This window comes from Sceloporus occidentalis, unplaced genomic scaffold (assembly GCF_023333645.1).
Source record: "Sceloporus occidentalis isolate IW3139 unplaced genomic scaffold, rSceOcc1.0.p SCAF_14, whole genome shotgun sequence".
In the NCBI taxonomy this organism is placed as follows: Eukaryota; Metazoa; Chordata; class Lepidosauria; order Squamata; family Phrynosomatidae; genus Sceloporus; species Sceloporus occidentalis.
The window spans coordinates 12,708,587-12,731,487 of NW_028316994.1; the positions used below are offsets into that span (position 1 = coordinate 12,708,587).

Consider the following 22,901-nt stretch of genomic DNA (forward strand, 5'->3'; position numbering starts at 1 on the left):
ATTTCTAGGGAATTGTAGCAAAACGGTGAACCACAACTGAAAGGTACTATTAACAATGTCTCCTGTACTATTCAGACACAAAGTTAGACATACACAAGGGTTGCTCGCTCATCCTGATACTTTGTGCTGCGTGAATCTGCCACTGTTTCTATAAAATGAATGTTTGTTCTACTTAGAGTGTGCTAGCAAGGCACACCCAAATGTCAATGTGAAAAGTGAAGAACTGATACGTATTTCACAGGAAGACAATTTTTATGTATACATACACACAGGATGTTAGTATTCATAGGTTTTGGATTATTGCTCCTGTTGCCTCAGGCAGTGTGTGAAGTTCCTAATAGTAAATGTCTTGCTGGTGACCCTCTCACTATTCGTCACAAATATTATCAGTTAGGAGACTTCATCGTTGGTGCCATCATATCTCAGATCTACATCCCTTCTGATGGGATAATATTCAAAATTCATCCCTCTCAAAATCTGGGAGATGAACTCATGTAGGCATGTTTTTTTACTCCTTAATGAAGACGAAATAATTTATTGTATTTTCTATAAGGATGTGAATGCAATTTACACAAAGACCAAAGCTCAAGCTGAATCGTCTTCAGATTGGCTCTCATGCTTTCCAAAGCAAAGTCAGATGTTGATTTCAAAGAAACAAGGGGAAATACTGTCTTCTAAGTTTTGCTTCTGTGAAAAATATCCAGACTGCTAGATACTGGGGACAAAGGATGAGAATCTGAGTGACCTACAAGTCTGTCTTCAAAACTGAGGTGGAGGGTGTTTTACAAGGTGCAGTCCAACAGCTGTGCTTTGGGAAGGGACAAGAATAGGATTTTGAGATACAATTCTTCCAGCACTGCCGTATTTCATTCCTATGCTTCTTTCTACACTAAACTGCATTTTAGATTCTTGAAACATTTACAAGCATTATAACTCACTAATCCCTGTGCTTGTCTTTCAGAAATACTTTAGCTTTCTTTCCTGGGAACATTTCTATGACTTGTTTTATTTTCACGCATGCTTTCCCCAACACAAAGTGGGGGGGGGGGGGAATAAGAAAGAGAAAACAAATTACGCTTTATCCTCTACCTCTTTAAATGTCTTTAAGTTTCTTCTTTTGCATAAACAGATGGATTTGTTCTTATGAAATTCAGCACCTTTGTCACCAATATGCTCTAAGTGGGTTGAGGCTAAGAAGGAATCAAGCAGGATAAGTGAAACCTTTCAGGATGCCCTCCAAATGGAAAAGATGCTATTTCAGAAAAATCCCTGCACCTACTATCTAAAAACTAGCAGCCTCAATTTCCTCAGCTATAAGGGAATGTACACTATGGTCTGAATCCTATTAGATAGTCCCAACAAGAATAGATTAATCCATTCAATGACATTTGCTTGTGTGCTGACTCAGCATCCAACAATTGACTCAGTGGTTCTGCCACAATTGGAACTAATCAGTAATTCCCAGGCCAGTGTCTGAAGGTGGTATCGTTCCTGCACAATTCATCCAGTTCTGAGAAAGTGGGGGAGTTATACAAATAAAAAGCAAAATTGCAGAGGTAAACAGGAAATTTTAAAAATTCTATTTCTGCATCCTAACTCTAGTTCAAGACCAATATCACAGTAAACTGGTTACAAATTGGTCCAAACTGAATTTATCTGTTTTCTAAGGTGTTGGTCTCATCCTACAACTGTTGACTCTCACAACTTTTCAGATAAGTTGATAGAGTTGTTTTAGATTCAGTAAACTGAGGAATGAGGGTAACTGCGTAGGACATTGTTGTTCCTGTTGTTTCTTCTCCATAGTTCTAGTTCTTAGCCAAGAGGTTAATGGTGATATTTTGGCCAGGGTTTAAAAATAAATTTTGGAATAGTAAGTGTAAAATATACCTTTTCAGATATTTCAGGGGGTTACATGAATATCTATCTAAGTTGCATCATGTGGACGAAATCTATTCATTTTAGTAACTTTAGCCCAGCTCAAAAGTGAGGCCCATGTTTCGTATTTCCATATTTCTTATTCATCTTTCTGGTAAACTGATAACCAAAACAGTTTATGAAGTTCATTTTCAATTAGTGTTCTTTCTGTTAACTTTCATTAATGGAATACAACTGTGCCCAGCTATATTCAAAGTCAGAATCAAGATGTGTGTAGCAATGTTTCTTGGAAACTTCTCTGGAATCAAAGCTTTACCATTTCTTCATCAATGTGGTTAACAAACACAGAGAAAAAATAGTTTTCTATAATTACCCACTTTCTTTGCACTAGGCTATTCACTCATATCTACCAACACATCCAGGCTTTAGTATTTGCTATAAAGGAAATAAATGAAAATCTCCAGATCCTCCCCAACATCACTTTGGGTTTCCTGATCTATAACAATAATTGTCGTCCAGAACTGACCTCTCAAGCTTCATTGGAGCTTCTCTCAACACAAGGCAGATTCATCCCTAACTACAGAAGTGATTTCCATAACAACCTGTTAGCAGTCATTGGAGGACCTCACTCTGATATCTGTCATGATATGTCAACCATCCTGAGCATCTACAAGATTCCACAGGTAAGTTGTGCACATGGAGCATGGAGTTTTAAGAAACCAATGATACCTTTGTGTCTTTAATATGGAAATAAGAGGTGGTTCTACAAGATGAAAAATGCTTATTTGCAGCTCTTTCACACAGCAGAGATAAAGCAGTGTAACACTACATTAACTGTCATGTCTCCATCATGTGAAATTCTCGGGTTTGTAGTTTGGTGTGAGATCCAATATGATGTAGTGGTTTGAGGGCTGCATTGTAATGCTGGAGACCAGGGTTCAAGTCCCCACTTGAGCATAAAAAGCCACTGTGTGATCTAGAGTAAATCGCACACTCTCAGCCTCAGAGGATGGCAATGGCAAACACCTTCTGAAGAAAAGTGCAAAAAAAAAAAACCACTATGATAGAGTTGACTTTGGGTCACCATAGGTCAAAAATTACTTGGAGGCACATAACAACAACAAGGTATTATGTCAGAGAGCTTTGGTGCCTCACCAAATTACAAATCCCAGAATTCTGTAGGATAGAGTCATAGCAGCTAAATCACTGTCAAACTGTTTTATTTCTACAGTGTGGACACATCCTTAGTGTCCTGCTTAAATATCAGATATTTTCAAGAGAGAAGCAGCATTGTTGTCATTACTGGTATTCCTGTCTTTTGTGTCTATAGCCACAGTACACATGGGGAAATAAAGAAACATGCCTACCTTCTCCAATCCAAGTGAAAGGACCTGTCATTTTGAAAGGACACCTCAATCACCTCCACACACAAAATTGTATCATGTTTGATTTTGGTGTTATCTGTTCCCATCTAGTATTTCCTCTCCCTTTTCTCTTTAGCTCATATACAGCCCTTCACCAGTGATTAATAAGTCACCCCAGTCTGTTCTCTTACATGATACGTCCCCAAATGCAACCATTCAATCTATGGGAATTCTTCAGCTGTTGCTTCATTTCAGATGGATGTGGATTGGGGTAGCATCTGAAGATAATGATGAAGGAGACAGGTTTGTGCAGAATCTGCTTCCTTTATTTCCCCAGTATGGTATCTGTTATGACTTCATAAAGAGGCTACCTAAAGTCACTTATTCAACTGACATTGGTGAAAGAGCAGAGGAGGGCTTTCAAACATTTAATAATATTATAAAGAGTACTGCAAGTGTTGTGGTTTTACATGGTGCAGTTCAGTCCATGGTAATTTTTCAAACGCTTGTCCAAATATCGATATTTGAAGATATACCAGTGAAAAAGCTCTGGATTATGACAGCCCAGATGGATTTCATGTCCATTTCCTTCCAATGGAATTCTGACTTACAGTTCCTTCATGGAGCTTTATCTTTTGCAAGTCATTCAACGGAGGTGGCTGGATTCCAGAAATTTCTTCAGATGAAGGATCCTACTCTAGAAAAAGAAGATGCTTTTCTGGTGGACCTTTGGCAACAGGTATTTAATTGTTCATTCTCCAGTTCTGCCATAGAAAATACAGACAGAAACATCTGCATTGGACAGGAGAAGCTGGAGACTCTTCCCAACTCTATCTTTGATACAAGAATGACTGCCCACAGTTACAGCATCTACAATGTTATTCATGCTGTGGCCCATGCTCTGCATGACATGCAGTCATCCACGTTGGTGCACAGAAGAATGATAAGTAAAAAGAGCTGGAAGCTTCCAAACTGGCAATCCTGGCAGGTACACTCTCTGCACTATCACATGGGAATGTTCACCATGTTAATAAATTGCCCTAAGATAGCAGAATACAAAAGGTTAAATGGTCGTATAAAAAAACAAGAACAAGGGAGAAATAAATCAGATCAAAATGTTTGTATGAATGTGTAAGATTTGTATCTGCTTATCCTGAAACCAGACCTCAATTGCATGCAGAAATCACAATTTTGGAAATTTTGCAATCTGGTTTGCAATGTAATTTGCACAAAAATGTGTATCGACTGTCTTTGGGTGCATTCTACACTGTAGTAATAATGCAGTTTGACATCACTTTAAGTACCGTAGCTCCATCCTATGGAATCCTTTGCACCTTTATAAGGTCTTTGGCCTTCTCTGACAAAGTGTACTGGTGACTCACAAAACTACAAATCCAGGGATTTTGTAGGATGGAGCCATGGCAGCTAACGTGGCATTGAACTGCATTATTTCTACAGTATAGATGTGGCCTTAGACAGCCAAACAGAGAAATATAGTAGCATTTCTTTGTATTGAAGCAATAAAACAATGAAACCATCCAGAAAATCAAAGTTTATATAGAAATTCCCTTCCACAATTGGAATGGTTGAGCTCTGGCCTGTGTGAGAGATGAAACACTTTAATTATCTCATACTTCACATGTGGGGAGAACATTAAATATTTTGCCTACCCTTCTTCAGAGGCAAGAATTATGACAACCGTTTACATCCTCACAATGAAGCTACTTGCGTTATTCCAACACAGCGATTGCTACTGTATAAGAATGGTAACAACAAAGATGGAAAGGAGGTCTGAAACTTGGTTCACTGAAACAAATATTTCAGATATGAGAGCTGTAAAGGAGGGAGAAATGACAGATGATGGGGGAGGTAGGGGATAGTCAGAGTGACTGGATAAAATGCCATGAAGTTACTTTAATTGGATTATATGGTAGCATAGCAACTGCTGACCACTTTCTGTCATCTTCCCAGTTCAAAGGGAGTGACTGGGCTTGACCAACATCTGTAACCTTTGGTGGAAATTCAGGTTAGTCTTTGTAGAGGCAATCTATGACTTATTCAACGTCAGCCAATGGGTTTTCATAGCTGAGCAGGGATTCAAACCCTGGTCTCACAGTGACATAGTCCAACAGTCAAACCACTACACCACACTGGCTCTCCAATGACCATGCTCTGCTTCTCAATCCCAGAATTATAATCTATTACATAGAGTTTTTTGTTTGTTTGCTGTTATTGTTTGTTGTTGTTGTTGTTTTGGAAGATGAGAAAAAGTTCTTTACACTGCAAGCTGGCAGCTACTTTCCAGAATTTCTGCTAACTAAAGCCTGGTACAGACTGGCGTTTTGTGCCGGCCTGGAGCCAAAATTAGGGCTTTATAGGACGGAGCGTTTGCATGCTCCCAAGCCCTACTATGAGCCACGGGCGCCTTGTTTACATGGGGTGCGCCATGATGACATGCCTCGTGCGCCACATCCAAACGGCATGATGCACAAGGAACGTCTTAGCACCACACCAAGGCACTTATGGCGGCTCTGTAGCAGCGGGAAAAGGAGCTGTGTTTCACAGCTCCTTTTCCGAGAGAATCGTTGCTGCGACATGCAGTTGCCACAGCAATGATCCTGGGCAGATCTGCCCATCTATACAGCCCCTAAATTACTTATTTTATCATACTCCAATGGACAATGCAGAGGGAAATAGGAACTCCATTATGACTACTGTTGCTGTTGCTATTAAATCCAAAAGTCTTTGAAAGGACAATAACGCAAATCTGACACTTCAGTGGTATATTGAACTGCCTATTTCAATCCTCCTGTGCATTCTAATGAGTTATGTTGCCTCCCACCCCATCCCATTTAGCTCCACCATTTTCTCAGAAGGGTATCATTTAACAATAGTGTTGGAGAAAAGATTTCCTTTGACCAAAATGGGGAACTAATCGCTGGATTTGATATTATAAACTGGGTGACTTTTATAAACCGATCCTTTCTCAAAGTCAAAGTTGGAGGAATAGGCCCAGATAAAATGCTGACTCTTTTTGAGGATTCCATCACGTGGCCAAAGGTGTTTAACCAGGTATGGCCTCTTTTTAACAACCTCCCCCCCCCCCCCAACTGTCTGTAAAGGTTAAAACAGTGTTCTCTTTTTTACTTATGGACAGGCACAGCCCCTTTCTGTGTGTAATGAAGATTGCAATTCAGGTTATGAAAGGACAAAGAAGGAAGGGAAGCCATTTTGTTGTTATGATTGTCTTCCATGCCCGAAAGGAAAGATTTCAGATCAGACAGGTAAGAAATGCTGTGTGTAGGGTTCGGCCTTGTCTTCATGGCCAAAAGGGTCCAATCCCTCCACACATGTTATGGCATCATCCTGTTCAGAAGACACATGCCCCAAACCCCAGTTCTGGTGTAAGAAGTCCAAACAGCATCCAATACATTCTGCACCAGAACTGGGCTATACCTACATTAAAACAAAATAACTTAGTCACTGGGCACCTCGTTCTGACCTCAGAAATGAGCAACTGGTCGGGCAGACCAACAGAATGCCTGTGCAGACAGCTGCCAAGCTAAAAAAAAATGGTGGCTAAAGTAGTAGGAGCAGGTTGGAGCAGGTACAGGGCCATGATACGCTGGACCAGCCCTGGAGTATCCTGACTGGAGTAAACAAGGTTTAAATCACATATAGGCTGGCTCCTGTCAGTAACTTACACTAAGCTGAGCTTTAATGTGCCACCTGCATGTGCAGCACTCCCACATACACGACTTTATTTGCACTGCTGTCAGCTATATATGGCAGGTGTAATGTCCCTCAAAATCACTTCACATTAGTGTAAATGACGTGGAGTGCTTTTGAGGGACATTACACAACTGTCATATCTAGCTGACAACAGTGTAAATAAAGTTGAGTATGTGGAACCACTACACATGCAGGCAGCACATGAAAGTACACAGAGTAGCACATGGATGCATATTTCTTCTATACTTTGCCTTTGCATATTGTGCATTCCAGTTGCATAATGGAAGCCCTGCACCCTGTCCATTGATCAAAATATTTTGAGCTACATTGGTATTCAGTATAGCGGTTGCATAACATAACTCAGCTGGTGAATATTTGCTGAAGCGATGTAAGATCTTGGCCATGACTGAATGTTGGACACAAATAAAGCAATATAAAGTCATAAATACAACTAATTTTGAGTCCAGTTGGTTGCAACATGATTTAATTATGACTAGCACATAGTGGAGCCAACCAATAGCATTTTGTAACTATTTTCTTAACATTTTAAAAAATAAATTCATATTTGTTCTGTGTGTTTGTGCTTAGAAAAACATGATATGAAACAGCCCCTGCTGAATGGGTACAAATGAGTAAAATTCCCTTCATGGAAAGAAATATAACCAGACTAACTGGAAATCATAATATATGAAGATATGATCTATTTCAGTCTTATACTGAGGGAGAGAAAATGCCACCACTGTTGGGGTGCTGATACTAATTTTCAGTCAAGGGTGTTGCTAGGGAGTTGTGGGCCACACTGAGGGGTGAATCGCTCCTGTTCATCCAAAGGGCACCTCTGCCATCCATCAGTTTCAGCCACTGGTGGGGGTGGGGTGCTCTTTCCACCTGGCAACTCCTTCTGGGTCTGGTGAGGCTTCTAGCCAAAACAAAAAGGGTACCAAGCACTGGTAGCAGCCTACTCCCACAAGTGGTGGATAGAGGAAAGGGCCTGCCTTCCAGGACTGGTTGGTCTGCTGGCCCTGTAGGAAATCTGCATCTCCCTTTGCTACCCAGCCATCAGCTCTGCCAGACCTAGGAAAGGCTGTTAAAGAAAGGAGGGGGCATTAAAAATGATCCAGTCTGAGTGTCAAATGTACTAAGTACACCATTGGTTTCAGTGTTCATGTTTGCTTCTTGATTGTAGCTGAGGCCCTTATGAACCTGATTTCATACAAAGGCTGCAAATCTGTTTGATTTTATTCTGAAATCCCCCATCTGTACCTCTGCAATGTTAAAAATGCATTACTCTAGTGTGGTCTATTGATAGGGAGGGAATACCATGCATTAGAAACCAAGTTTTCTTTTTCAGACGTGGATGACTGTTTTCAGTGCCCAGCAGATCATTACGCAAACAATGACCAGGATGCATGCATTCCAAAAAAGTTAAGCTTCTTGTCTTATAAAGAACCTTTGGGGATCACTTTGGCCATTTGTGCTCTACTGTTTTCTTCCATCACAGCTGCAGTGCTAGGAACCTTTATGAAGTTCCACAACACACCCATCATCAAAGCCAACAATGAGAGCCTCTCCTACACTCTTCTAGTCTCCCTCCTCCTCTGCTTCCTTTGCACTTTTCTATTCATTGGCCGACCTGAGAAACTGATATGTCTCCTTCGACAAACTGCTTTTGGCATCATATTCTCTGTGTGTGTTTCCTGTGTGTTGGCTAAAACCATCTTGGTTGTTCTGGTTTTCAAGGCTAACAGGCCTGGGTCCAAGATGCAGAAATGGGTGGGGAAGAGACTGGCCATTTCCATTGTTGTTGTCTGTTCTTTGATTCAGGCCACCATTTGTACTGTGTGGCTGATAAGTTCTCCTCCATTCTTGGATGTGGACATGTATTCAGCAACTGAAAATATTATTGTGGAATGTAACGAAGGGTCATTAACCATGTTTCTTTGTGTCCTGAGTTACATGGGCTTCCTGGCCACTGTAAGCTTCACTGTGGCTTTCCTAGCCAGAAAGCTACCAGACAGTTTCCACGAAGCTAAATCTATTACGTTCAGCATGCTGGTCTTCTGCAGTGTATGGCTGTCTTTTGTTCCAGCCTACCTGAGCATAAGGGGGAAATACATGGTGGCAGTAGAAATCTTCTCTATCTTGGCTTCCAGTGCTGGGTTACTAGTTTTTATCTTTTTCCCCAAATGCTACATCATTGTGCTAAGGCCTGAGCTTAATAAAAAGGAGAGCTTTAAAAAGAAAATCCACCCTGCTCTATAGGCTGATATTGTAATTTGTCATTTGTTTGTTTGTATAATATATTTCTCTGCCATCTTTCTGAAACCTACCAAAGTAATGGACAGGGATTTTTTTTAAAGGACCAAACTAAAAAGTAAAATACTAAAAGTAATTTTAAATGTCATAACAATGCTGTTTTAAAAACCCATCAAATTAGGAAAGTGAATTAATCAGTTAATTAGCCAGTTGAGTCTACCACTGGATCCGTCTTCCTATAGATGAACAGAATCATCTTCTGATTACTATTTAAAAGGTAGTAATCTCACCTTGAGAAATAACAATGAACTTGTTTTGCAGCTATTTCTGGGAAAACGCTTCTAAAAGATCTGGTGGGTCTGGGTATTTGGGAAGAACACAGGTTCATGGAAGCAGCCATCTTTTGTGCACAATGCCCTTTGGACAAATAACATCTAGCCAAGTATCTAAAGATGTTAGGATTTTTGCAACATGTGCCATGCTTTTTTTTCCCAATCCATAAAGTCTGTGAATGCCTTGGCCAATTTTTTTTAAAAAAGAATTTAATAGAGGACCATACAAATGTAGCAGAAACCCTGGGAAGGAAAACACATTGGACATTTTGTTTTTATTTAAAGTATTTATAGCCCTGTCAGAGCAGTTTACAGATTGTTAACTGGACAGTTCCCTGCATTCAAGCTTACAATCTAAAAAGCCCAAACACTTCTGGTCCCAAGCATTTTGGATAAAGGAGACTCAATCTGTATTTAATATTTATTTTTTAAATAAATATATATATAGCATAATCAAGTTGCATGTTTATTCTTCTATTGCATTAGGCTGGCATGTTGTTCAGTATTTACAATACTATAAGCTAGAGTTAAGATATCATAAATGATGGAACTGACATTTATGGTTACTGTGCCAGTGCACTGTAGTCAAGAAATAAGAACTTGACTGTTCTGCAGTCAAGAAATAAAAGAATGGTGTCCAAAACACATTGCTACATAATCCAGTTTGGCTCAGTGCTAGGGAATCCTGGGAATTGTAATTTATTGTGACACCAGAGCTCTCTGACAGAGAAGGCTAAATGTCTCACAAAACAGTGTGTTTTGGACCTGAGACTTGGAAGAGCAGCTATGCAAGAACTAAACAAGAGCCTAAAGGGTAAAGATATACAACTGAGCACTGAAGTTAGAATCATCCATGCCATGGTGTTCCTCATCACTATGTACAGATGTGAGAGCTGGGTAGTGAAAAAAGTGTATAAAAAGAAAATAAACTCATCTGAAACCCAAAAATACAAACAATTGCATCCTTGAACAGATTGAGCCTGAAATTTGAGCCAAGATGATCAAATTAAGGCTGTCATACTTTGGCCACATAACAAGAAGACATGAGCCATTAGATAATGCTAGGAAAAATAGAGGGTAGCAGAAAGAGAGGGAGACCAGGTGCCAGATAGCTGGACTCAATCAGGGAGGTTATGGGACTGAATTTGCAGAACCTTAGCAGTGCAATGGAGGACAGAGGGCTTGGAGATGTCTCATCCACAGGGTTGCCATGAGTCAGGGTCAACTTGAGGGCAGTTAACAACAAGGGCAAGTGTAATGACTACAAATGCCCCTAACTCTCAAAGGCATCTGCTGAAGGAGTCCCACAGTAATGGACCATTATAGAATAGAATCATAGATTCATAAAGTTGGAAGAGACCACAAGGGCCACCCGGTCCAACCCCATGCCATGCAGGAACTCACAATCAAAACATCCCCGACAGATGGCCATCCAGCCTCTGCTTAAAGACCTCCAAGGAAGGAGACTCCACTACACTCCAAGGGAGTTTGTTCCACTGTCGAACAGCCCTTACTGTCAGGAAGTTCCTCCTAATGTTTTGGTGGAATCTCTTTTCCCGTAGTTTGCATTCATTCTTCCGTGTTCTAGTCTCTGAAGCAGCAGAAAATAAGCTTGCTCCCTTCAAATATTTAAACAGGGCTATTATATCACCTCTTAACCTACTTGCCCTCCTTTCGACACACTCGAGTTTCTCAACATCCTTTTTAAATTGTGGTGCCCAGAACTGGACACAGTATTCCAGGTGGGGCCTGACCAAAGCAGAATAGAGTGGCACTATTACTTCTCTTGATCTAGACACTATACTTTTATTGATGAACAGTTATGTGTCCAGCCCCCTCCAACCATTGAGGTGTAGTGTGACAAACAGTTGCAGTAAGAGCCCACAGAGTCCTTGCTTCCATTGTCACACTGCACCTTTCTGATGTGAAGGAGATGAATGTGTCAACATTCAGCATCCTGTTCCCCAGTGCTTTGGAACTTCTTCAGATGGTGCAGCTCCCTGGCTTCTAAGGTGGCTTCTGGGGGAGCAGAAGAAATCAAGACACACACTTTGGCAGCAGCACTCTCTCATTGAAGCTAGGTGTCCCACTGCAGGATCTTAACCATCATTCCTCAAAGATCAAAGCTTAAGATATTCTTAATGGCAATGCTGCTTAGACACAACCTTGGTAGTCCAGGTGACCAAAATAATGCATTTTAAAGAACTGTACCTAGATACAGATTGACAAGCATAACTCAAATAGCATTGGATCCCCCTAGTAATGGTTCTCGGCCTTTGATCCTCCAGATGCTTTGTACTTCAGCTCCCAGAAGCCTTAACCAGTATGCTCAATGAGAATGGATTCTGGGAGTTAAAATATTCAGGAAGGTGAAATGTTGAGGTTGCTCTACCCAGAAATAGGGATGGGGGTGGGGGAACCACATTTTGAAAAATGTACAAAACCTTTCCCCAAATAGGGAGATAACCTTTTAAAAATTGCATAATATGTGAAAGAAGCAAAAGTTTGCATCTCAACATGTAGGGCCATTATTATGGAAACTACCTCCTACTTTCAAAGTGAGCAGTTTTCAAAGTAGCTTCCTAGGTTGCTGCCACACTGCAGAATTAATGCAGTTTCATACTATTTTAATTGTCATGGCTCCATACTATGGAATCCTGGGATTTGTCATTTGTTGAGTTCTCTAACCAAGTTGGCTAAATTTCTCACAAAACTGCAAATCCCAGAATTCCATAGCAATTAGCCATGACAGTTATAGCAGTGTCAACCTGCATTAATTCTGCAGTGTAGATGCATCCTGAGAGTGTATGATTTGCCTACAGTTACCCAGAAGGTTTCCATGACTGAGTAGGAATTCAAACTCTGACCTCCCAGTGTCCTAGACCAGTATTCAAAGAAGTGCCATCTCACTGTGCAAAGCACTGTGCTCCTCAGGTTGATAGCTTGCAGTTTGGTTCTTCTGTTACACCTTGTACTTTCTAATTTCTTTGCTGTTGGTGATTACAAGCCCTTATGTCTCTTGTGGTCAGGTTTGGCAAGACTTGAGATGACAGCAGCTGAGACATGATAAACATCCTCTCTCCCCTTTAATTGTTAAATTGGCCATGATTACATCTACTTTATTCCTCAGTCCCTAGGGGCTGCCAGATGCCACTAGGAGAAACAGTCTGAAGCTGAGATCCCATGTACACATACATAGAAAAAAGACCCACTGAGTTTGTGACGTTTACATGCAGAGTTACAAGAGCTGTTAATATCTCCCAGATCTTTCAGAATGGCAGCCAGAGAGAGGCATGGTTCCATCACTTTGACTGTGGATACTTCACCCTCTACCAGTCTGGTTTCTAATCAGATGAACCAGAGAGCATTCTAGCAATAGAAGACTTGAATGACAATGGGTGATACACTCAAGATTTATACAGATGGAACATTCCCATACAGGGTTATATTATTCATTGGCCTTGCTTTAATTCTGCTGCCTCAGATGGCATGCAAAGGTCCTCTTAATTCAAAGAATATTGGCCAGCCTGTAGTTACGCATCACAACTATCACCAGTCCGGAGACCTGTTCATCGGTGGCATTCTCTCTCAGATCTTCATATCTACTGATAGGATAATATACATAAATAATCCCTCTGATGACCTACAATATGATATGATGTATGGATATTTTTTTCCTATTAATATCTGGCTTCTGTGCAGACATTATCACATTTTCTTTTCAGAAAATACAATGCCCAAAACAACTTAAGACTTGATGACTTGATTGACCACTGGATCTCTTGGAGACATATTTGATCTTTAGGATCATCTGTAGAGGAGAGAGGCCTTGCAGGTGCCACATGCTCTAGAGATATGCTCAAAATTAGTTGCCATAGGGCATTCAATATGGTGGCACATACTACATGAAATATTGAAAATGTTACTTATGCTGTACCAAAATTACAGGTTGAGTTTCCCTTATCCGGAATTCTAAAATACAAAATACCCCAAAACCAAAAACATTTTTTGTGGCTGAGATAGTGACACTTTTACTTTCTGATGGTTCAGTGTACACAAACTTTGTTTTTTCACAAAGTTATTTATAACATGTTGTATAAAATTACCGTCAGGGTATGTGTATAAGGTGTGTATGAAATATAAATGAATTTTGTGTTTAGATTTTGGTCGCATCTCCAAGATATCTCATTATGTAGTATATGTAAATATAGGTATTCCAAAACAAGTCCCAAACAGTCCTGGCTCCAAGTGTTTCAGATGAGGGAGACTCAACCTGCATTTTCACATTAAAGAAAAATCTGCAAACATTTTCATCAGAGTTCAGGCTGTCATTCATTTTACTCAGTGAATAACACATATATCTTCTATTTATTTTAATGCATTGTTTTACACTGCAGAAATAATCCACTTTGAGACTGCTTTAACTGCCTTGGCTCAGTGTTAAGGAATCTTGGAAACTGTAGTTTATTGTAACACCAGAGTGCTCTGAGAGAGAAGGCTAAATGTCTCACTAAACTACAGTATGCTTTGCATGAGCATGAGCAAGTCACAACCTTAATTTGGATATTGCGACTTTAATTGCTCCACTGTTGTTAAACTAGTTTTGAATTAGGTATGCAATCTTGATAGCTACTCTGAGCACTATTTTTTTTCTATTTAGAGGAAAGGGCAGGACACAAATGTAATAAACTGAAAAGGAAATTTTAGAGATCAGTGTCTCTTCACATTTACCTGAGTAGAGGGATTGCTCAGTGTGTATTTTAACACAATGCAAATGGTAAATGAATATTGAACTAAAAGATTGCTAAAGCTGTTTTCTGAAGCAGAGGTGACATGACACAATATTTAACTCTTATCACAGGGTAATAACACAGAACTACCAGCATCTCTTGGCCTTGACATTTGCTGTGAATGAGATCAATGCAAACCCCTTCATTTTACCCAATATTACCCTGGGCTTCTATATTTTGAACAGCAATTTCATACCACGTTGGACCTCTCTTGCCTCCATGGAACTTCTTTCGACTTGGAACAAATTTGTCCCAAACTATAAATGTGACATCCAGAACAATCCTGTAGCAGTAATTGGGGGACCTAATTCTAATGTCTGTCTCTTCATCGCAGATATCCTGTGCATCTATAAGTTTCCACAAGTAAGAGCTGCACGTGGAATGTAAGAGTTTTAAAAGGACATTGACACTTTCTGTTCACAAACAATAATTTGGTCGGGTTTTTCTATTTAAAATGGTGTGAACACAATGAGGGCTGCCTTGACATACATGGAAATGTTGATTATTGGGATGTGGAAAATGCCAAGTGCCTGTCTATTAATCAGTTGCTTCAGGGCAAGGAACATTTCTTCTGCTCTGATTCCTTTGGCTACTGTAAACTCTGCAGACTTGCTGCTTGTGACTACAGATTATTGTGCTAAACTTGCTCATGCTCATGATTTGACCTGTTTTGTTCTTCAGGTCACATATGGCTCTGTTCCTTTGCTGGATAACAAAAACCAAGCTGTTTTTGTCCACCGGATGTTTCCAAATTGGATCCATCAGTACATGGGGATTCTCCATATAATACTGCATTTCCAATGGTCATGGATTGGAGTCATTTACCTAGATGATGAGACTGGGGAGAGGTTTGTACATACAGTGCTTCCCATGTTTTCACAGAGGGGTATCTGCTTTGAATTCATAGAAAAAATAGCCTCAGTAACTTTTATCAGTGAGTTAGAAAGAATAATGGACGAGTCCATTGAAACAATTTACCTTGTCAAGAGAAGTATTGCCAATGCAGTGATTGTGCAAGGAGAAATTCAAACATTTCTCACTTTGAGAATTTTGTTACAAATTGCACAATATTGTGGACTATCCAGGATCAGTAAAATATGGATTCTGACAGCTCAAATGGATTTTACATCACTCCCTTTTCAGAGATCTTGGGGTCTCAGTTTTCTCCATGGTGCTTTATCCATTTCAGTGCATGCAAAGGAAGTTTCAGGATTCTATGACTTTCTGAAGAACAGAAAACCAAATTCAGAACCACAAGATGGCTTCCTGAAAGACTTCTGGCAACAAGTGTTTACCTGTTTGTTCCCAAGCTCCAGTTTAGATGAAAATTCTGAAAAAACCTGTACAGGAGAAGAGAAGCTGGAGACTCTTCCTGCATCTGTTTTTGAATTGAGGATGACTGGCCATAGCTACAGTGTCTACAATGCCATCTATGCTGTGGCTCATGCTTTGCATGACATGTACTCATCCATGTTCAAACACAGGAGAGGTGGAAGTAGTCAAAATCTTCAAAGACTGCAACCATGGAAGGTAATGTTCAAACTCTTGCAAGAAATATCTGAGGCTGAGAGGGTGCAACTTTCTCAAGGTCTCACAATGATATCCATAGCAGAGCAAGGATTTCGACCCTGATCAACCACAGTACTAGTCCAACGTTCTACCGCATTGCCACTCATGGAATATGTACAAAGCATGCTTCTACAATAAGTAGATTTTAGTGTATAGTGATAGTCCCAATATGTTTTACATCAATTGTGTCCACAATAAAACCATAATGTACTTAATTAGTTTTATCATGTCCAATGACTGTAATCTGATATTACCAGCCTTGGGTAGCTATGTATAATAGTGCTTGATCATTTTATGTATTTTTATTTGTTCTGATGTGATTTTCTCAATTTATCAGCATATATGGATTGTGTGTGTATGTGTGTATATGTCTTGAAAAATGGATCTGTGCTTCCAGTATACCAAGCCTCTTCTCTAAAGCAATGTGCCTTCAAGTCACCTGTCAACTCATGGCAAGTCCCTGTGAACTCCATAGAGTTTTCATAGGGGAAATTCAAAAGTGGTTTGCCATTGCCTTCCTCTGACTATAGCTTAGAGCACCTGGCATTCCCATCTGCCTTCCAAGAAGTAATGTAAATAATTCTCATCACTATTCATTAAACATATGAGATATTGGTTACTAGATGCTTCCATAGGCTCTCTAAAAAGTTGTAAATCTTACAGCTTCTTGACAAAGGAGTAAGGATTTTTTTTAATTATTTGCAAATGACAGTTCAATGGGAAGGATTGTGTATTTTGTGTAAGCAAAGCAACCATTCAGGCTTATCTTATTAGAGACTTACATTGGCTATTTCCTGTTGCTTTGCTATGGTGATGGCTTAATAATGTTGTCTCAGTTTTGTTGCATGTATCTAAAGAAAGCATTTTTAAGTTAAAGATACTATTTATTTATATAAATGGTATATATAATTATTAAATTATTTCTCCTTCCTCTCAATCTAGCTCCACCACTTCCTAAAAGGTGTTTCATTTAATAACACTGCTGGTGAAAAGGTTTCCTTTAATGAAGATGGACATCTGGTAGCTGGGTTTGATATCACAAATTGGGTCATATTCCCGAATGAGTCCTTTCTTCGAGTCAAAGTGGGAAGTATAGAACCACAAACTCTTCCAAACACTGGGTACACCATTCATGAAGATATCATCATATGGCCAAGCAAATTCAATCAGGTACAATGTGAGCAAATCCTATTTCTAATCATTTTCAGTGTTCAAAGAGTTATCCATTGTTTGTTTGTTTGTTCGTTTTAAAAACAGAGCTGAGATGGCTTTGTTGCTTCATTCTGGCAATGATGGGAGATTTATTGAAAACCATGATATTGATTCCAAAGTTGTCTTGAGACATACATAAATAAATAAATAAATAAATAAATAAATAAATAAATAACTTCAGTGTTGAGTACACCTTTAGAAAAGTCAGTCGTCCCTTCATTCCTTTTTTAAAAAAAACTTCTGACTTTTTCTCTCCTTGTAGTAGTACTGGAGAATATTATCCTGGTTTTCCCAACTATTACCATTCAGGTCTTTTTCAATGCTGGTCCACAGTGAGCACACAGAAAACACTTTGGCAGAAGCATAGAGTCAATTTAGGTTAGGATGCAGGGAGACTACCTCATGATGTGGGGAAGGCTGCCACTCCCTCCCCTTAGTTTCTTCCAAGCCCCATTCCCACTACATAATAAACCAGTTTGAAAACCAGTTTAAAGTGGTTTAGAAGGCCCTTGTTCACACTTGCGCCAAATTCCTGGTGCGGTTTGTCCAGGGGCCCCCGGCACTAGGCCCATTTAAAGTGCTTCTTCAGGATCTGTTAAATTCCTCGCATCTTTTGCAATAAGTTGATTCAGTACTAGTGTGAACAGGCTGTAGATCGGAATCAGTTCCTGTGGCACAGTCACTCCATGAGGTGACTCCATGTTAAATCAACCCATCACTGAATGTGAGCACCAAGTGGATTAAACTGAAACAGGTAGGAAAATCAAAGGCTCAAATAGTGTGAATTTCTAATCAGCGCTAAATCATGTCATCAGTTCGACTCCAAAAATGATTTATTTCGTAGTAGGAATGAGGCCCCAGTTGGCTGTCTCCTTGCCAAGGAAAAACAGTAAGATCTCCTTGCAGGGAAGAGGATCTGCCCCACAGACCAAAATACTGGGTCAGAGGCAGAAGGCAGAGCAATACCAGGGAGCAGCCTGAGGGTACATCTACACTGGAGAAATAACGCAGTTGGACACCACTTTAAGTGCTGTAGTTCTATCATATGGAATCCTAGGATCTGTAGTTTCACAAGGTCTATAGCCTTCTTTTCCACAGAGATCCAGTGCCTCACAAAAGTACAAATCTCAGAATTCTGTAGGGTGGAGTCAAGGCAGTTAAAGTGGTGTGAAACTGCATTATTTCTACAGTAGATGCATCTTCAGTGGTGTAGATGCGCCTGCAGCTGAAATCTGCCAAAAGGGTGAACATCATTCACACATGCTCCATTTGCCAGCAGAATGGACTTCCTTCTATCCATGCAGCTGATGTCTAGTAAAATGGGCTGGGGAGGGGAGTTACAATTATGGCAATGGTGTCACAGCATGATTAAGTTACCTACCCTTAATTGTTCCATATTAATGAATTTAGTCTCATTGTGACACTATTGACACACTCATAACTTGCCACCCTCCCCATCTCCTTTTCCAGGCATCAGTTGTATGGGGAGAGGAAGGTCTATTCTGCTGACAATCTGAGAACAGGTGAATGACTTTTTGGTCAGGTTTGGGGGCAGGGGTGGGACAAAAGAGGTTACTTAGTAAAGACTGATACAGAATATTCTGGTCTATGTGTAATCATTAGCTAATGGAACATTCTATAAAGCCAGTCAAGTCCAGAAGTGAGCCTTCCATGTTCAGGAGAGAGGGTCTTGGGGAAGCTGGGTGAGGAATTGACAGTGCAAACAAGATCGCAGAAGTGGCAGGGTCCATTCTGAGTCAGATAGAGCTTCAAGGTGGACCCATTTCAGAATGAGGCCAGACTTTTGAGCAAAGGAAGCACAACAGGAAATATGGCAACATCACAACAAGACAGAGACCAAAGCGGAAAACATTGGTTTATGGAATCAAGGATCAGAAAATATGGTGAACACACCCAGTATTTCTATCATGTTGGACATGGGTGTGTTTTCCCAAAATGATTACCAGAAGGATGAACACTGAACTGAAGATTTTCCTGTGGCCCGCCACATACTATTTATTCCTTCTATTCCTTCTGCAAGTCACCTGTTTATTTACAATAAATTAACCATAACATATAAACTTTCTAAATATATTTTCTACCTGTTCAAATATCCTCTTTCATTTGTGGATAGGCACAGCCTCTTTCTCTGTGTACTGACAACTGTTACCCAGGTTATAGTAAGAGAAATAAGGAAGGGGATCCATTTTGCTGCTATGATTGTATCCTATGTCCAGAAGGGAAGATTTCAAACCAGAGTGGTAAGACTTGTAATATTATCCTTGACCTGAAAACTTTTGGGGCACTACCCTGGCATAAGGGGTGGAGATAGGCAAAAAAAAAAGGAGCTTAGCTGCACAGACCATGAAATAAATAATACAGGGAAGAACTAGCCTACAGTTTATATCTGCCTTCCTTCTTGTTCTTGTTCTTGTTCTTGTTGTTGTGTGCCTTCAAGTCATTTCCAACTTATGGTGACCCTAAGGTGAACCTATTGTGGCAAGTTTCTTCAGAGGAGGTTTGCCATTGCCTTCCCCTGAGGCTGAGAGGATGTGATTTCCCCAAGGAATCAAACTGTGGTCTGTAGAATCATAGTCCACTGCTCAAACCATTATGCTGCACTGCCTTTCATCTGCCTTCCTACACCATTTCTATGCAACCCTGGAAAAATGCAAAATGAAAAATGCAATACACTACAATAGCTAGTGTATTGTACCAACAGGATTCTGGCCCAGATTACCAAATGCCTTTAAGGGCACCAAGAGATAGTTATGGGGATCTCAATACTTGTACTTCTGGTGATAAAAAATAAAGTGAGCTGTCATCACCCCAACAACCTGCACACACACACACACACACACACATCCTTTTGCAGTGTAATTGAATCTTACCAGTATATTGGTGGGGGAAATCCTCTCTTCAGTAATGCTGTCTCTGCAAGAATACTGTCTTCATTATTACTATAAATCTTAGTAAAAATTTAACAAATGTAATCACATGATGCTCTAGAGGAAAGTTTGGCAACTGTTGGGGTTAGGGACTGCATTTACTCCCCAGGGGAACTTCAGGGGCTGCACACCCATAAAAGCCTTTTCTTGTCTTTATTTATTTATTTATTTATTTATTTATTTATTTATTTATCTTCTCAAAATGCCCAATCCCCCTAATAATGTACCAGGCTGAATTAGGGTGGGATTTGGGTTCTGTGCATGATATTAAACTGTGATTCTTTTGTTGATTTGGGATTCTTCTGAACCATTACCAAGTATGTCTTCATATAAATATATGAGTGTGAATACACAAAATACAGTGGGCCCGTGTTATCTGCTGGGATTTGGTTCCAGGACCCCCCGTGGATAACAAAATCCATGGATGCTCGAGTCCCATTCAATCCAATGGCATAACAAAATGGTGTCCCTTATATAAAATGGAAAATCAAGGTTTGCTATTTGGAATTTATGCTTTGTCTGAATATTTTGAAGCCATGGATGCTTGAATCCGTGGATAAAAATATTCGTGGATAAGGAGGGCCGACTGTATTCATGCCTCCGATTTTCAACAACCAGCCTTCATTAAGGGCTAAGGGATAGTGTTCAAAAACTGACATTACATAAACCTTGAACCATAATATATCCGTGTGTTCTTTTCCCAGACATGGATGACTGTTTTCAGTGTCCAGAAGATCATTATCCAAGCAAGACTAAGAATTTCTGCATCCCAAAATCTCTCACTTTTCTTGGCTTTGAAGATTCACTGGGAATAAGTTTGGCCATTTCTGCTCTTTTCCTTTTCTGTCTTACTGCTCTGGTGCTTGGGATCTTCATTAAACACCGGAACACACCCATTGTCCGAGCCAATAATCGGAACCTCACTTACACTCTCCTCCTCTCCCTCCTTCTCTCCTTTCTTTGTGCTTTGCTCTTCATAGGCCAGCCTCAGAAGATGACCTGTCTCTTTCGTCAGACAGCTTTTGGCATCATCTTCTCTGTAGCTGTTTCTTCTGTCTTGGCAAAAACCATCATTGTAGTTCTTGCTTTCCTAGCCACCAAGCCCGAGTCCAGGTTAAGGAAATGGATGGGGAAAGGAATGGCCACCTCCATTGTTCTTTTCTGCTTGGTTATTCAAGTCACAATTTGCACGGTGTGGCTGACCACCTTTCCCCCATTTCCAAATCTTGATATGAACTCAATGGCTGAAGAAGTCATTCTGGAATGTAATGATGGGTCCGTCATCATGTTTTATTGTGTCCTGGGCTTTATGGGCTTCTTGTCCATTTGTAGTTTCATTGTGGCATTCTTTGCCAGGAAGTTACCCGACAGTTTTAATGAAGCCAAGTTTATCACCTTCAGTATGTTGCTTTTCTGCAGTGTATGGCTGTCCTTTGTTCCAACTTACCTGAGCACCAAAGGAAAATACATGGTGGCTGTGGAGATCTTCTCAATCTTGGCTTCCAGTGCTGGGTTACTGGGTTTTATATTTTTCCCCAAATGTTACATCATTGTTCTGAGGCCTGATATGAATACAAAGAAACAATTAATAAAAAGAAAACATTGCAGCTAATTTCTGTTTGTTCATTTGTCATTCTTTGTTTGTCTTTGGGATTTGTTTTGTGAGGTGTAAAGGCTGTCCTGGTGGCACATTTTGTTCTGGTACAGAAGACTGATGCGTGATAATTTCATCAGTAGGATTAATATCAGTTGTAGTTTCTAGATAGAGCCAGTAACTTGGAACTGAATGCTTTATACAGTGGGCCCTTTGTATATGCAGGGGATCCATTCTGGACACACACACAAACACACCACACACACATACATATGGATAAAATGCAGGACCTCAAGTCACCTTGATTTTAATGGACTCCCACTCATGGCACTGTGTATGCGGTGCAGGCATGCATGCTACTTTGTCCCCCCTGGGCTTGCCATCCACTTGAGTTCAAGTCTGCGTATGGCAAGCCCATGTACGGGGCAGGCTGACTGTGTAAGTATAGTTTTAGAATGATGTCAATTTGCTAGTTCCTTTTCATGCTCAACTTTTGGGGCTCTGAACCCACTTGACAAATGGTGCTTGAGCAAGGCATCTTTAATGGCCTTAATTGAGGGAGACCAGAGGTTTATGCACTGGATGCAATTCACCTTGGATACTGTGCATGGCAGGGGTGAAATTACAGGTGATCAAAGGGCCACCCAGCCCTCCACATAATTCGTTCCAGCATGGCTTCACAGCCCACCTTCCCACCCACATTGCAGTGTGAGCCTTGCTGGTTATTTCAAGGCTGGGTAGGGATCTTATACTGCACATTAAGCTAGGAACTAAGGCGGGTTACAGACCGCCCCTTACCCCGCTGTATCGGGGCCTCAGCTGCCAGACTGGCAGCCTCCGAGGCCCCGATCCACCGCTTTCCAGGCCGCGGGGAAGCGGCAAAAGGCCAATTCCCCACGGCCTGGAAAGGGGTGTCCTTGGGGCTTCAAGCCCCTTTCTCCTCTGCACCACTGGCGCAGCCGTCTGAAGGCTACGCCAGCGACACAAACTCCAGAAGGAGCTCCATTTCGGAGCTCCTTCTTACACCACGTAAAGGGCACTCTAAGCACCCTCGCGCGGCACAAGGACGTCACGTCCACGCCACCTCATTTGGAGGCGGCGCAGTCATGACGTCGTAATGGTGGTGGCCGTGTGGAACGGCCGCCGCCATTTTGTGCACGCTCCGTGCGTGCCAGGGTTGGGATCATCTGGAAAGGATGCTCCTTTCTAACCCTAGCATGCACAGAGCG

At 40.7% G+C, this 22,901-nt stretch overlaps 2 protein-coding genes across 2 annotated transcripts; both read left to right on the forward strand.

Annotated features, from left to right (window-relative positions):
- The first annotated feature begins 273 nt into the window (after nt 1–273).
- On the forward strand, nt 274–9,233 carry LOC149304028 (vomeronasal type-2 receptor 26-like). Its single transcript, XM_089480928.1, has 6 exons — nt 274–494; nt 2,267–2,558; nt 3,376–4,227; nt 6,096–6,311; nt 6,397–6,523; nt 8,323–9,233. Exons 1-6 carry the CDS (start codon nt 274–276, stop codon nt 9,231–9,233), a joined length of 2,619 nt encoding a protein of 872 aa, XP_089337054.1.
- A 3,849-nt stretch (nt 9,234–13,082) lies between these two features.
- On the forward strand, nt 13,083–21,690 carry LOC149304029 (vomeronasal type-2 receptor 26-like). The gene is made up of 6 exons (XM_089480929.1): nt 13,083–13,219; nt 14,535–14,712; nt 15,031–15,879; nt 16,861–17,088; nt 19,265–19,391; nt 20,783–21,690. Exons 1-6 carry the CDS (start codon nt 13,215–13,217, stop codon nt 21,688–21,690), a joined length of 2,295 nt encoding a protein of 764 aa, XP_089337055.1. The 5' UTR covers nt 13,083–13,214.
- The last annotated feature ends 1,211 nt before the right edge of the window (nt 21,691–22,901 follow it).

Coding starts and splice junctions, on each gene's coding strand:
- LOC149304028 (XM_089480928.1), top strand. CDS start 274: ATGTTAGTATTCATAGGTTTTGGATTATTGCTCCTGTTGCCTCAGGCA. Junction 495..2,266: donor AATCTGGGAGATGAACTCAT/GTAGGCATGTTT, acceptor TCTTTGCACTAG/GCTATTCACTCATATCTACC. Junction 6,312..6,396: donor GGCCAAAGGTGTTTAACCAG/GTATGGCCTCTT, acceptor ACTTATGGACAG/GCACAGCCCCTTTCTGTGTG.
- LOC149304029 (XM_089480929.1), top strand. Junction 17,089..19,264: donor GGCCAAGCAAATTCAATCAG/GTACAATGTGAG, acceptor ATTTGTGGATAG/GCACAGCCTCTTTCTCTGTG. Junction 19,392..20,782: donor GAAGATTTCAAACCAGAGTG/GTAAGACTTGTA, acceptor TTCTTTTCCCAG/ACATGGATGACTGTTTTCAG.